We start from the raw sequence: 16011 nt of genomic DNA on the forward strand, positions 1-16011 counted from the left end.
CCATGCATCCGTCCATCCGTCCGTCCATCTGTCCATCCATTCATCCATTGATCTTTCTATCCCACCACCTACCATTTTGTTTTTCACACAGTTTTTTGATGAGGAACAATGAGGTGTCCCACAAATATCAAAACACTGCAGAAGAATAGATGGGAGATGTTTGTCCGTCCATCCGTCCATCCATCCATCCAACCATCCATCCATTCATCCTCGCATCTATCCAACCATCCATTCATCCATCCATCTATCCCACCACCTACCATTTTGTTTTTCACACAGTTTTTGGATGGAGAACAAGGAGGTGTCCCACAAATACCAAAACACTGCAGAAGAATAGATGGGGAGATGTTTGTCCATCCATCCGTCCATCCGTCCATCCGTCTGTCCATCCATCCATCCATTGATCTTTCTATCCCACCACCTGCTTTTTCACATAGTTTTTTGATGGAGAACAAGGAGGTGTCCCACAAATACCAAACACTGTAGAAGAATAGATGGGGAAATGTTGGTCCATCCATCCATTCATCTATCCATCCTTCTATCCCACCACCTGCCATTTGGCTTTTCACACAGTTTTTTGATGGGGAACAACGAGGTGTCTCACAAATATCAAAACACTGCAGAAGAATAGATGGGGAGATGTTTGTCCGTCCATCCGTCCATCCATCCATTCCCACCACCTGCCATTTTGCTTTTCCCATCGTTTTTGGGAACAGCCAACATGACACAGCACCCAATTGGGCTTCACAATGCACTGTTGTGCCATGTGCGGTCATGTCAAACCCCTCCCAAGGCTTTGACTGCTCTCATATTACGTTGAGGGAGGAGATAATTTAGGAAATGCGTCTACTAAATAGAAAGCTGCGGAGGTGGAAACAGATCGGGTATCTGTGGCCCGGATAGGAGACATGTGGTTAATGATCACCTTAATCAGCTGGTCGTTCAGGAAATGACTTATGGTTTGCTCATCCAAGGTAATGAGAGGAATTAAGAGAAGCACCTTAAGGCTGCTTCTTAATGCAGTGGGACCTTCCCGAAAGTCCCAAGAACCACCCATGTTCACAGTTCAATGATCGGGCAGCAGAGCGAGCCTCTTCCTTCCTTCCTTCCTTCCTTCCTTCCTTCCTTCCTTCCTTCCTTCCTCCCTCCCTCCCTCCCTCCCTCCCTCCCTCCCCCTCCTTCCTTCCTTCCTTCCTTCCTTCCTTTCTTCCTCTCATTCATCCACCCATCTTTCTTCCTTCCTTCCTTCCTTCCTTCCTTCCTTCCTTCCTTCCTTCCTTCCTTCCTTCCTTCCTTCCTTCCTTCCCCAGGAATGACGTCCCCAAATATCTTGGAATCTCAATTTCTTTTCATTTATTTATTAAATTCGCTCACTGCCCGTCTCGCCAGGAATTCTTTATTTGTTAAAAGCAGTTGGCCATCGGTCAGTTTCGGACGAGCAGAGTCGGGGGGTGGTGTGCCCGAATTCACTTAAGGGCCTCCTGGTTCACTTAAGAACAATCCATTCATTTAACAACAGTGGCATAAAAAAATTGGGCATGATTCGGTGCCGGGTCAGAGGCCGCACAGGCACGATGCGGTCCAAGGCCCCGGCGGCCGCACTATCCCAGGCGGCCACCAGGTCCTCAGCCGAGTCATGAGCCAGAGTCTCAGGGATTGGCCCAAGCTCCATCTGGAACCTATCAGGATCCATCAGGCGCCTGGGGCGGAACCACCTAGTCGGTTCCGCCTCCCTGCGGCGGGGTGTAGCGGTTAGAAAGTCTAGTCGAAGGAGGGAGTGGTAAGACCACGACAAGGGTTCGATGACTATATCCCCTATATCAAGGCCACTCGATCACTGACCAGAAATAAAAATTAAGTCCAGAGAGTGCCCGCCTATGTGAGTGGGGCCATGAATTAACTGAGTCAGGTCCATGGCCGTCATGGAAGCCAGTCCTAATTCAGACCGTGCTTTTTCCAAGGGGTGAGGAACCACAACAGACACCCCACAAGAAGCTCTCAAAGATATCTTACAATTCCTATGCAAGATCTTGCCGCGTTTTCCACTACTCACTAAATTCACTGGCACGGGATTATCTTCCAAGAGGTATTCTTTTGGCGAAATTCTCCTAGGTCTTGGTCTGACGCTTAGGAAGAAGAGGACCAAAATAAGTATGCATGAATGACCTTGATTAGCACATCAGACAGCCCCCCGCCCCTTCACGTGGCTTCCTATTTTTCCAGTTAATCCCAAACTAGAAGGCTTCCCATTGGACATTCTCCTTTAAATTTTCCTGACAGTTAGAACAATTCATCAGTGGGACAACTTGCTACCAGAAGTTGCGAATGCTCCAACACTGGAAGTTTTTAAGAAGGGGTTGGATAACCATTTGTCTGAAGTGGTGTAGGGTTTCCTGCCTTAAGCAGGGGGTTGGACTAGAAGACCTCCAAGGTCCCTTCCGACTCTGTTATTCTATTCTATTCCTTTCAAGCTATTCTCCAAAGCACCTGAAGGTAGGACAAGAAGCAATGGGTGGAAACTAATCAAGGAGACAAGCAACTTAGAACTAAGGAGAAATTTTCTGATAGTGAGAACAATTCAACAATGCCTCCAGAAGTTGTGAATGCTCCAACACTGGAAGTTTTTAATAAGAGGTTGGATAGCCATTTGTCTGAAGTGGTGTAGGGTTTCCTGCCTAAGCAGGGGGTTGGACTAGAATTCCCCCCAAAAAATGGTGTTATTAGCTAGTTTTAGAAAATACACTTTTCCCAAAAGGTTTCCCCAATTTTGGCCACTACTGTAACTTGTATGAGGGACGGTTGAGGGACGTAGGCTTGTCTAACTTATCGAAGAGAAGGACTGGGGGGACAGGATAACGGTCTTCCGATACTTGAGGGGCTGTCACAAGGAAGAGGGGGTTGACTTATTCTCCCAAGCACCAGAGGGAAGGACCAGAAATCATGGATGGAAGCCAGTTAAGGAGACACCCAACATAGAAGCTAGGAGAAATCTTCTGAGAGAACAATGAAGAACAACTAGCTTGCCTTCCAGAGTTGTAAGTGCTCCATCACTGGGAGTTTTCCAAAATAGACTGGACAATCATTTGACCAGGACTGGTTATAAGTTCTCCTGCCTTGAGCAAGTTGGTTGAAGACTACAAGACCTCTGAGATCTCTTCCAGCCCTGTGATTCTATCTTCAATGTTCTCCCAACGCCATCATTCCATGATTCTACAATTCTCTTCTGGGAACGACGTCTGAATGGCAATCCAGAAGAAGCCAGAGAAAAAGAGGTGGAACCGAAAGCCATCATAGAACCCTTTCTAACAAGAAAGTCAGCGCAAACCGTCCCCGTGGAAAACCTTCCCAAACCCTCCAAAAACAGAAGTCCAAAACTAGAAGTCTCTCGCACGACAGGAGAAAGAAAACTTGCCGAGAAGCACAAATCTCATCACATCGTTATGACGGAGCCACCAATGACAGCGTCGCGCACTCAGCCACACAACAACTCTCTCTAAGAAGTCCAGGGGTGTGTGTGAGACACCACAGAGCATCAATTCTGAGCAAGCAGCGGGAAAGCCATACCTTTATCATTGCAGTTAAGGATCGCTGACCCACCAGATCGACCATGTTTCCAGAAACCACAGCAGAGCAGAGGGACAGGAAATCTCAGGGCCGCCTGATTTCTCTTCTCAGGGAGGGGCCTTGCCCATCCCAAACTGTGCGAGTGCCAAACGGCAACACACCTCCTCCTCATCTTCATCAAAAAAATCCCCTCTTCTTCCCCACCCCCATCAAGGCAGCTCCGTCATCATCGGAAAGACGGGATAGTTGGGATTCAGCTGGCTTGGGTCCATGATCCAGAAACGCAGGAGGTTTTCACCCAGCTCCCCGAAGCTGAGAAGCCCACGTTCCTCGCAAGGAAAAAACAAAATCTATCCCTCCTGCATAGAAGGAGGTTTTTCCAGGTGGAAAAATACTGCAGAGTTCGCCTCCGGCTCTCTAATATTTGGATAGAGACGTGTCATAAATACTTTGACCTCAAATACTCAAAATCTTCCCTTATACACAACTGAAGGTGCCTTGTAAAAACTGTCACGGACTCTCCTTATTATTATTATTATTTGCTAATATCCTTCCCTCCGTTCAGGGATCAACTGATGATCAATTGGCTACTCAAATATCCCCAGCTCCTACACCCCCCACCCTTTCTTGGATTCCAAACACACTTTGCAAAGATCCTCCCTCGATAACAAGCATCGGTGAGATGGATGAGCTTCAACCTCAGCCTCTCGAAGAGCATTTGAAAAGCTTGAAATCCAAATATTCAAACCGGGAAATATATATATATATATATCAATGCCTCTTAATAAGGTACCGGTGAAATAACACCGAAGGGCATCCTTCAAGAAGGAAAGGAGAAAGATTCTAGAAGCTGCACCACCGTTAACCCTTAGCTAGATCTTCTTCAACCGCCACCCCAGATGGGAAATAGAAACAGAAGCAAGTTACCATATAGTTTCTCTTCCGTCCGTGTCTTTATGAAAGCATCTCTGCTACACAGCTCCACTGTCAGCTGGTGCAAATAAGAGACAAGCTAACATTTCTATGCATTGCTAATTCACTGCTAGGCATAAGAGCTCCTCTCTCGAATGTTTCAAGCCCATAAGTCTCAAGGATACACCAGGATACACAGATCAGCTTGTAAAAAAATAAAATAAAAGGAACATTCCTTAGGACTTTAAACACATAAAAAGGTAAAGGTGTTCCTCTTGCACATATGTGCTAGTCGTTCCTGACTCTAGGGGGCGGTGCTCATCTCCGTTTCAAAGCCGAAGAGCCAGCGCTGTCCGAAGACGTCTCCGTGGTCACATGGCCGGCATGACTCAATGTCAAAGGTGCACGGAACGCTGTTCCCTTCCCACCAAAGGGAGTCCCTATTTTTCTACCTGCATTCGAACTGCTAGGTTGACAGAAGCTGGGACAAGTCACGGGAGCTCATCCCGTTACGCGGCACTCGGGATTCGAACCGCTGAACTGCCGACCTTTCAATCGACAAGCTCAGCGTCTTAACCTACATACACACACATACACATACACATTTACATACACATACACACACCTTTTGCCATCGCAGATAACACGCGCCCTTCACCCTTCACCCTCACCCCTAAATTCCCGTACCGAGTCTCGGGGAAAGGGATAATAAATAAAACCTTCTCCGAAAGCGGCCCTTCAAAAAAGCCGCTCCTCAAAAGTGGATTCTTGCAAATCTTTCCAGAAAATTCCCTGTCGCTGGAATCTCACCCATCCTTCATAAACACAGAGAAGAAGAGAGAGACTCACACACTGTTGCCATGACATCCCGTGCTTCTGCGGGAATGGATGACATCTGTCATTCACAAGTACGGATGTGACAGGGGGTGAACTTCCATTCCTGGAAGGTGGCTTGGACCAAACTAAATCCTGTTGGTGTTGTTGAGCGCCAAGACGGCCTTGAGATTCAACACAGATTCAAGATGTGGGAAGTCCTACAGGAGGTTCAACCATCTCATCATCTTACCAAGCAAGAAAATATTGGCAATTTTTATAGCACCAGAGACCGTGGAGGCCAAACGCAGAGGAAGTTCTTAACTCATACCCTGAGCAGTGGTGAAATCCAATATTTTTTACTACCAGTTCTGTGGGCGTGGCTTGGTGGGCGTGGTGTGGCTTGGTGGGCATGGCAGGGGAAGGATTTTGCAAAATCTCCATTCCCACCCCACTCTGGGGCCAGCCAAAGGTGGTATTTGCTGGTTCTCCGAACTGCTCAAAATTTCCGCTACCGGTTCTCCGAACTGCTCAAAATTTCCGCTACTGGTTCTCCGAACTGCTCAAAATTTCCGCTACCGGTTCTCCAAACTGCTCAAAATTTCCGCTACCGGTTCTCCAAACTGCTCAAAATTTCCACTACCTGTTCTCCGAACCGCTCAAAATTTCCGCTACCGGTTCTCAGAACTGCTCAAAATTTCCGCTATCGGTTCTCTGAACTGCTCAAAATTTCCGCTACCGGTTCTCCGAACTACTCAAAATTTCCGCTACCGGTTCTCCAGAACCTGTCAGAACCTGCTGGATTTCACTCCTGAGCCTGAGGTTCTACAAAGATTCATATTCTATGTTAAACCATAGCTAGTTCATCTGTGGTTTGCTCAATCGACCAACATTAGTTGCATTCACACAACAACATACAGCCATCAACCATAGCTTAGATAACACAATGGTTAGAGTCACCCAAACTCTGAAGAATCAAACCACAGGAACTTTAGACCATGGGTGGACTCGGCTCATATATTTTAGCTACAATCTCATTCCCGTTGTACATGTTCCTGGGATTAATTTACCCAAGGTTTGCTCCATTTCCTGGGTGTGATGGACACACTGAACTAAACCAACCAGCTTTTGTTAAAATGGAGTTGTGTAGAAGGCAAGAATCCCTAGCTCGCTTTCTGAGTTAGATACAGGTCGTCCTCGACTTGCAACAGTTCATTTAGTGACCGCTCAAAAGTTACAACGGCACGGGAAAATGTGACTCGTGACCGTTTTTCACACTTACAACTTTGTAGCATCCCACATAATCATGCGATCAAAAATTCAGACGCTAGGCAACCTAGGTTCATATTTAGGACCGTTGGTGCAGTGGTGGGTTTCAAAATTTTTTACTACCGGTTCTGTGGGCGTGGCTTGGTGGGTGTGGCAGGGGAAGGATGCTGCAAAATCTCCATTCCCACCCTAATCCAAGGGAAGGTTACTGCAAAATCCCCATTTCCTCCCGATCAGCAATGACTCAGGAGGCAGAGAATAGATGGGGGCGGGGCCAGTCAGAATTTTTACTACCGGTTCTCCGAACTACTCAAAATTTCCGCTATCGGTTCTCCAGAACTGGTCAGAACCTGCTGAAACCCACCTCTGTGTTGCTGTGTCTCAAGGTCACGTAATTGCGACCTTTTGACAAGTCAACGGGGAAACCGGATTCCCTTAACAACAGGGTTACTAGTTTATCATCTGCAGTGCTTCACTTATCGACGGTGGCCAGAAAGCTCGTAAAATGGGACAATGCTCACTTAAACCGATGTTTCGCTTAACCACAGGGGTTGTGGCCTCCGTTGTGGTCATTACGTCGAGGATTAGCTGCAGAAACTCAGAAAGAGAGCTCGCTTAACAACGATCTCACTTAGCAATGGAATTTTTGTGGTCGTTAAGTCAAGGACTATCTGGACACAGGCCATAGGGCTGTGATGGCGAGCCTATGGCATGTGTGCTGGAAGTGGCACACAGGGGCATCTCTCCAGGCACACCAGCCATTCCCTGTTGCTCTTCCAGATTCTGATCCACACATGCACACCGGACAGCTGGTATTCGCGTGCTCAGGAGTGCTGAAAACCAAAAGAGCAGCTCCCTGGCACGCATGAGCATGCTGGTAAGCTAAGCTTCTCGTTTCTGGCGTGCAGATGCATGCCGGCCACCTGGTCTTCACTCGCGCATGTGCACCAGAAACGTAAAACCAGGTGAGCAGCACGCATGCGCACACCGGAAACCGGAAGCTCAGCTTCCCGGTGCACCCATTCGCGCCAGGGAGCTGCTCTTCCTGTTTCTGATGCTCTGCCCCACGGACTCCCGTTTCAGCACTTGCTGCCAAAAAAGGTTCGCCAACACTGCCATATTTGGGGATTTTCCAACAAGGTAAGAAGAGCCCAGAACGAACCCCTCTGATTGATTTCTCACGGTTTCAGCAAACTTACTGTTGTGGCCCGCCAGCAGTCAGCAAGAGCTGGCGGCAGATTCAGACAGTGAGGAGGTTGGGGAGGAACATGGGCCAGTCCTGGAGTCTGGGGAAGGCTCTGATGAGGGCTCTGCATCGGAGGCAGAGAGGGTGACAGAGCCGTCTGCCAGTTATCAGCTGCCTTCGGAGTCAGACATCAGTGAGGCAGACGAACAGCTGGGGCCTGTTCCCAGAGTGTGCATGCACAGAGCTGCCAGACGAAGGGAACAGCTAAAGAACAAGGGTCGACTCAGGAGTAAAGCCACAGATGGACGGTGAATGGCCCCTCCCAGAGGGAATAAAAAAGGAGCGAAAGGGGAGCGGAGATAATTTGCAGGAGACAATTAGTTCGCTTAATTGGTTCGTGACTCCTTGCCAAGTTTTGAAGATATCGGCCTGGCAGCTCTCCAAGCCAGATGAGGTCTGTGACGGTAAATTCAACCCTTGAAAGACTTAGCTGGATGTGAATGAGAAGAATTCACAGTCACTTAATAAAAAGGGGTTTTTGTCGGGAGAAGGAGTCTGCTTCGTAGTTTGGGGAAGCCTAGGTCAAAACACTTACACCATTTTCTGTTTCCTGCGCTGTAAGAGCATTCGCCAGTCCTCTGACCTTCATGGAACCTGTCAACGATGCCCCTGAGATGTTATCTGCTGGTCCTTTGATATGCATGGAACCCATCAGCGACTTGCCTCCTTTGAAGTGCATGGAGCCCATCATGGACTTCCCTGCGTAGCTGCTGGCCGGACCCTGGATGTTCATGGACCCCGTGACTGTGTTTTCTGGGTCACCGTAAGCTGCCCCGCTGACCTGCATGGAACCCTCAACCATTTTCTCACTGTCTTCCTTTGGGGTGGAAGGAACCTCCCTGGACTTAGTTTTCGACATCTTCCTTTCTTTTTCATGTTGTGAGGGTTGAGTTTCAAGACTGGACGTTCTCAGGAACAAACACAGACGCACAACGCATGCATAAAATAAAAGAGGAACAAAAGAAGAAGAGAGGGAAGTGTCTATAGCAATAGCACTTTAGACTTATATACCGCTTTATAGTGCCTGACAGCCCTCTCTAAGCGGTTTACACAGTCAGCCTCTTGCCCCGCAAAATCAGGGTCCTCATTTTACCTTGGAAGGCTGAGTCAACCTTGAGCTGGTCAGGATCGAACTCCTGGCAGTGGGCAGAGATAGCCTACACACTACATTGTAACAGCTGCACCACTATGGCTTGCTTGCTTGCTTGCTTGCTTGCTTGCTTGCTTGCTTGCTTGCTTGCTTGCTTGCTTGCTTGCTTGCTTGCTTGCTTCCTTCCTTCCTTCCTTCCTTCCTTCCTTCCTTCCTTCCTTCCTTCCTTCCTCCTTCCTTCCCAAGCTATAGCAGACTTATATGCTGCTTCACAGTGCTTTTATAGCCCTCTCTAAGTGGTTTACACAATCAGCATCTTTCCCTCAACAATCTGGGTCCTCATTTTACCCACCTTGGAAGGATGGAAGGATGAGTCAACCTTGAGTCGGTCAGGATCGAGCTCCTGGCAGTGGGCAGAGATAGCCTGCAACATTGCATTGTAACAACTGCACCACTATGCCTTCCTTCCTTCCTTCCTTCCTTCCTTCCTTCCTTCCTTCCTTCCTTCCTTCCTTCCTTCCCTTCCTTCCTTCCTTCCTTCCTTCCTTCCTTCCCAAGCTATAGCAGACTTATATACCGCTTCACAGTGCTTTGCAGCCCTTTCTAAGCGGTTTACAGAGTCAGCCTCTTGCCCCAACAATCTGGGTCCTCACTTTACCAACCTCGGAAGGATGGAAGGTTGAGTCAAACTGGAGCTGGTCAGGATCAAATTCCTGGCAGTGGGCAGAGTTAGCCTGAAATATTCTAATCATTGCGCCAGGAAGGGAGGGAGGGAGGGAGGGAGGGAGGGAGGGAGGGAGGGAAGGAGAAAGGAAGGAAGGAAGGAAGGAAGGAAGGAAGGAAGGAAGGAAGGAAGGAAGGAAGGAAGGAAGGAAGGAAGGAAGGAAGGAAGGAAGGAGGGCTGGGTCAACCTTGAGCCTGGTGAGATTTGAACTGCCAAACCGCAGGCAGCTGGCAGTTGGCAGAAGTAGCCTGCAGTACTGCATTCTAACCACTGCGCCACCGTGGCTCTCCCCAGCTCTCTAGATCAGAAGGATGTGACTCTAAGCAAACTAAAAACTTTGGGCTGGAGGTATTCCTCACCCATTGCTTAATTAACTTCTGGTAGTTCCAGCTTCTTTCCTACAACATTCCTCAGCTATGAAAATAGGGACAGGGCCCCTGCACATTTTTCCTCCAATCAACAAGAACAACTACTTGGTCAAAAACAGGTTGGTGCTACTACCAGCAATTCTATTCTTGCTGGAAAAACTGATCAGCCCAATGGCTAATTGGCAGAGTGGCTCAGGGGAAGAGGAGGAAAGAGAGAATGTGATTATGATGCATTGCAAAGATGCATACCTAGAATCCTGCATACAATTTTGGTCCCCACACTATAAAAAAAGAGGTTGAGACTCTAGAAAAAGTGCAGAGAAGAGCAACCAGGATGATGAGGGGACTGGAGGGGGTCAAGCTATTCTCCAAAGCACCTGAAGGCCAGACAAGGAATAATGGATGGAAACTGACCAAGGAGAGATTCAACCTGGAAATAAGGAGAGATTTTCTGACAAGGAGAGCAATCAACCCATGGAACAGAAGTTGCCTTCAGAAGTTGTGGGAGCTTCATCCCTGGAAGCTTTCAAGAAGTGATTGGACTGCCATCTGTCAGAAATGGTGTAGGGTCTCCTCCTTGGGTGGGGGGGTTGGACTAGATGACCTACAAGGTCCCTTCCAACTTTGTTAATCTGTTAAATCTGATGCCCATGTGAATGGGCAAGCTTGGACCTCATCCTGTCTGACAGAGGAGAAGAGAGGTCTACTCCTATGAATTTCGTTCATCCCTGCCTAACGGAACCCAATCCATTTCTTGGCTTGCCCAATCCTCAAGTTACCATAACACTCTGGAGTCTTGGGTACAATTCTTTTTGTGATGTTCCAGGCAGATGTTCTTGCCTTTGGAGGTCACATCGTCCAAGACATCCTCCCACCAACCTCTCTAGGCTCCTAATGGAGCCAGATGGGCCTGGAGCTTGATTGGCTGAAGGTTCTTAGATGAGAGGTGGAGTCACAATGAAGCTCACTGCTTGCCTAAACATCCATAGGCTGATTTTATGTATTTATTTATTTGTATATCGCTTTTATTATTTTTTGCAAAATAACTCGGGGAGGGGGGGCAAACATATCCACCACACCTTCCTCCTCTTATTTTCCCCACAGTAATAACCCTGTGAGGTGGCTAAGACTAAGAGAAAGTGGTTGGTTCAAAGTCACCCAATCAGCTTTCATGGCTAAAGCGGGACTAGAACTCACAGTCTCCTAGTGATTGGCCCAGAGTCACTCAGCTGGCTTTCATGGCTAAGGCGGGACTAGAATTCACCATCTCCTAGTGATTGGCCCAAAGTCATCCAGCTGACTTTCATGGCTAAGGCGGGACTAGAATTCACCATCTCCTAGTGATTGGCCCAGAGTCACTCAGTTGGCTTTCATGGCTAAGGCGGGACTAGAACTCACAGTCTCCTAGTGGTTGGCCCAGAGTCACTCAGTTGGCTTTCATGGCTAAGGCGGGACTAGAACTCACAGTCTCCTAGTGATTGGCCCAGAGTCACTCAGTTGGCTTTCATGGCTAAGGCGGGACTAGAACTCACAGTCTCCTAGTGATTGGCCCAGAGTCACTCAGTTGGCTTTCATGGCTAAAGCGGGACTAGAATTCACAGTCTCCTAGTGATTGGCCCAGAGTCACCCAGCTGGCTTTCATGGTTAAGACGGGACTAGAATTCCTGTTTTCTAGTCTGGTTCCTTATTGCCACATCAAACACATACTATACATTCCAAACCTCAAAACCACTTTTTAGAGTGATATCTAACAGCTCAGGCTGGCATTTTTGACACTGCTTCTTCTGTTATCGCAAAGGTGCTTTCTTTCAAATGGCAGCTGGACTTCCTTGTTTTGCTAGAAGACGTTTCGCTTCTCGACCAAGAAGCTTCCTCAGTTCCGACTGAATGGGGGGAAATGGAAGGATTTATATTCCTCGCCGTCATCTTCTGGAGGGCACAGTTAACCTTTCAAATGGCCTCAACGACTCTCAGAAAGAGTGCTAACGACCAGATGACAACGAGGAATATAAATCCCTCCATTTTCCTTCCATTCAGTCAGAACTGAGGAAGCTTATTTGGTTGAGAAGCAAAACCTCTTCTAGCAAAAGAAGCTGTTACAATGTAATAAGGGTTAACCAGAGAGGCAGTTTCTGTAATCAGGGCAATAAAGATTAGGCTAGAAACACCACCAGAATGTTTCCTTCCTGCCTTCCTTACAGGATTAGCCCTGTAAAGCGGGGGAAAACAAAATAAGATTTCTTCTCCGAACTGCTTAGAAAGTTAACAACCGGTTCAACCGAATAGGTGCGAACTGGCTGAATCCCACCACAGGAGCCACTGGTTTACATTATTCACGTAATGTGCCTCCCACATTTCGTATGGCGCAAAGTCCCCCCTCTGAAAATGTTCCTCAGTTGAATGTTCAGGGTCTTAATCAAACCCCTTCAACAATGACATCCTACAGCTTCTCGAATTACCATATTTTTCGGAGTATAAGACGCACTTTTTCCCCCTTTAAAACAGTGTGAAAATTTCGGCGCATCTTGTATACCGAATGTAGCCAAAAACACGAGGCACAGAGGCGGCGATGGTCTGTGGCAATCCCTGCAGCCTGGAATAGCTGATTGGGGGTATTCCAGGAGGCCGATCCACCCACCAATCAGCTGCTCGTGCTGAATCAGGCTGCAATAATGTACTGAAGCTGACCTGGCTGTTTGCTATTTGCTGCAAGGACGTGTCAGAGTTTCCAGCAGCAATCACATCCAGAAAGCACACACAAGTAACCGATTCAGCAGGATTCAATAACTTCTCTTTATATATAATATAACACATGAAGTAAACATACAATACCAAAAGCAGGTTTTCCAATGTGGTAGTAAATACAAGCAAAACACAAGCAGAGGAGAGGAGTTTCAGTTTCAGTTTTGAGCAGCAGACTAGTTTACAGCTCAGCACAGGCTCAGAACTGGAGAGCTAAGCCACGCCCAGGCTCCTTGCTGTCTCCTTCCTTGTTGCTCACACAGCAAATATTGTTTCAGTTTCCAAACAGCCCTCAACTCTCTCACACACTGACAGGATGCTATCCAAATGAATACAGATAGATGCTGGTAGGCAGAGGCAGATTTTTTTCCTCCCCAAAAACTAAGGTGCATCTTATACTCTGGAAAATATGGTATGCTTTAACCGGTTGGTTAAATCTGGCTGTCATTTTAAGCCATACTGGTCCATTGCATCAACACACTCATTATTAATATGGTTATTTTTTACTGAATATTAGTACAGCAAAGGAAACAACAACTTACAATAAAGTAAAAAGGTAGGTTACCAATCAGGTAAGCATTTTCCAATAGAAAGAAGAGATAACCCAGATCCAGATCCAGAAACTAGAATATCCCAAGTCAAAGCAACTTCCATTGTAGCATTATATAATTAGCCTTAGACAGGTAGTCCTCAGCTTACGACCACAATTGAATCCAAAACCTCTGTTGCTAAGTGAGACATTTGTGAAGCGGGTTTTGTCCCATTTTACGACTTTTCTTGCCACGGTTGTTAAGTGAATCACTGCCGTTCTTAAAGTGGTAACCAGGTGCTTAAGTGAATCTGGCTGACTTGGCTTATCAGAAGGTCGCAAAAGGGGATGACACGCCTCTGGGACATTGCAACCGTCATAAAGGTGAATCATTTGTCAAGCAACGGATGTACATCACGTGACCGTGGGGAATGCTGCAATGGTCACAAGTGTGAAAAATGGTCGTAAGTCACTTTTTTTCAGTGCCGTTGTAACTTCAAACGGTCACTAAATGAACTGTTGTAAGTCGAGGACTAACTGTATCAGTATATTAATACATATACATATTTTGCCCTTCAAAGACCCTCATCAAGCGCCGGGGAAAGCAGGAGATTCAGGTAGTTCAAACAAGTATGAAGATTCATCGCAAATGGAAGCTTTCTACAAGAATCTGGCCAACTAACAGTCAAGGGAAATGAGCAGGTGATAGGAAAGGCATTCAAGGTGGGCTGGATTTAGATCTCTTACGGGCGTGCATGGACTCGTGACTTATGACGCATTTGACTCCTCCCTTGAGCACAGCCTGGTCATCTTCTCCTACAACCCTAAGTTCAATCGTTGACACGAGAGTTAGAAAGACTCCCATTTAAAATCCAGGACAGGTGCTGCCAATCAGGGTCAGCCATAGAGGTGATATATATATAGAGAGAGAGTCTGCTTTAGAAAAGCGTAACGACAATTTCAACCTGCCTAAAAAAAGGCCCGTAATTCAAACCTTGGTATCTCCAGTTAGGGATAGTCTAGGTCAGTGATGGCGAACCTTTTCGGGCACTCGTCACGCAGACACACACACACACACACACGCTCATCAGGGCCGCGCTCCTGAAAAGCCGAACTTCCAGATTCTAGCGCACATGCGCGCCTGACAATCAGCATGCACAGGCTGGTTTTTGGTGCTGCTGAGGTAAATAGCAAATAAAGAATAATGTAGATAAAAGAAATAATGTGAATAAAATAGGAATCATACAGAGTCAGATATATGGGCTCTGGGGGACACTCCCTATTCACATTATTATAAGGGAAAGACGTGCTTGGATACATGAACTCTGAGAGACCCTATCTATTCGCATTATTATAAGAGAGGAAAGTGCTTGTTGGAAATTATATTAACAAACAGTTAAACCTCATTAAGTGGTAATATATCTTCTGATGAATCCTAGATGTCATGAAAGGACAGCCATATGGAAAACATCTGAGTGACCTCACTATGAATGACACAAAGACATATATGTTACAAAGAGTTACTTAATCCAATGAATTTACCCAAGGATAGTAGTAACTCTCCCATTAGCAACTCTGAGCACTTAAGAAAAGTTGTGTGGCTAAGATAATTTTGTAAACTAAGATTAATGCTTTAAGTAATTAGATGAACTTATTAACAGTGTATGTAACCATAGAAGGAAAATCGGATGTATGATCTCATGATTAACCATATATGGAAAATGTATGATCTCACTGAATCCTTTGTCTTAGAAATGTATAAAAACCATTGTATCAGAGTTCTTTCTTTGTTCAAAGCTTCAGGTACAAATCTGGCTCTGAACCTTACGCAATAAAACTGTCTCTGGCTGACCCAGGAATGTTTTTTAGTCCTTCCATTCCACTACACTGCCGTGCGTGTGAGGGACAGCTGATCATCACACGCGCATGCACACCAGAAGCCCAGAAGACAAACAGGTAAGGCCACGCGTGCCTGGGCCATCACAAGCCTAGGTCCTGCCACCAATCTTAGAAAACAGCACCCTTAGTTGAATTACACTCCGACTCCCTAGGAAGCAGCTTCTAAAGATCAGAAAACCTTTACTCTTCTTCTTACAAAAAATAAAATAAAAAAAATAAATACCAGCATCCCAGCATCCTTGTTTGAGAACCCCCTTTTTACCTTTTCCAGTTTCTCAAAATGTTCCCGCAAGAACTTCATCGGCCGGTCGGGTTTAGCGATGCAGAGGTTCACGATGCACTCTTTCAGGATTTGCTGGATGTTATGCTTCTGAACGTAGAGCTCGCATCCTTTCAAGCTCTCATCTTCTTCTCCGTTGCAGGAGGAGGAGGAGGCGGCCGCCATTTTGGTGAGGGTCAACGGATGACAACCCTGGAGAGGAAGAGGAGGAGGTGGGATGTGAGAGGAGGGATGACATCCATCTTCAAATGCTTCCTGGAGAAGGAGATGCCTCCTCCGAGGGAAAAGCCACCCCCACCCCACCACCCTGCTCCCAGCTCTTTGAAAACATCTGGAAGCACATCATGCGTGATCTCCTCCGGAGCGCTGGAGCACCAGCAAATGCTCCACAGTTTACAAATCTCTTTATTCGAGATTTATTTTTTTAAAAAAACCCACAGCCTCTTGTTTCCTCCAAGCTTTCTCTCTCATTCCTGCAGCCTGGAAGCCCAAAACCCAAACCTTTGCAGGCATCACTCCTTCCTGCGAGACAGATTTGCCGTTAACAATTGGGGAAAATAGAAGAATACGGGCTC

General features: G+C 46.8%; 1 protein-coding gene across 2 annotated transcripts in view; it reads right to left on the reverse strand.

The window, feature by feature from the left end:
• PRKAR1B (protein kinase cAMP-dependent type I regulatory subunit beta) overlaps positions 1–16011 on the reverse strand; it is an 80562-nt gene that overhangs the window by 63113 nt on the left and 1438 nt on the right. Inside the window, exons 1-2 of one of the 2 annotated variants that reach the window (XM_087878605.1) lie at positions 10766–10879; positions 8340–8712 (exon numbers count right to left, since the gene is read on the reverse strand). In XM_087878605.1, the coding sequence (XP_087734731.1) occupies positions 8340–8663 (324 nt within the window). In that variant the 5' untranslated portion in view covers positions 8664–8712; positions 10766–10879. Of the gene's footprint in view, positions 1–8339; positions 8713–10765; positions 10880–15418; positions 15629–16011 lie in introns of those variants that run through there. The other variant, XM_060692855.2, reaches the window with a different exon arrangement.

Source organism: Pantherophis guttatus, chromosome 14, assembly GCF_059756535.1.
Source record: "Pantherophis guttatus breed Tessera chromosome 14, ASM5975653v1, whole genome shotgun sequence".
Classification (NCBI taxonomy): Eukaryota; Metazoa; Chordata; class Lepidosauria; order Squamata; family Colubridae; genus Pantherophis; species Pantherophis guttatus.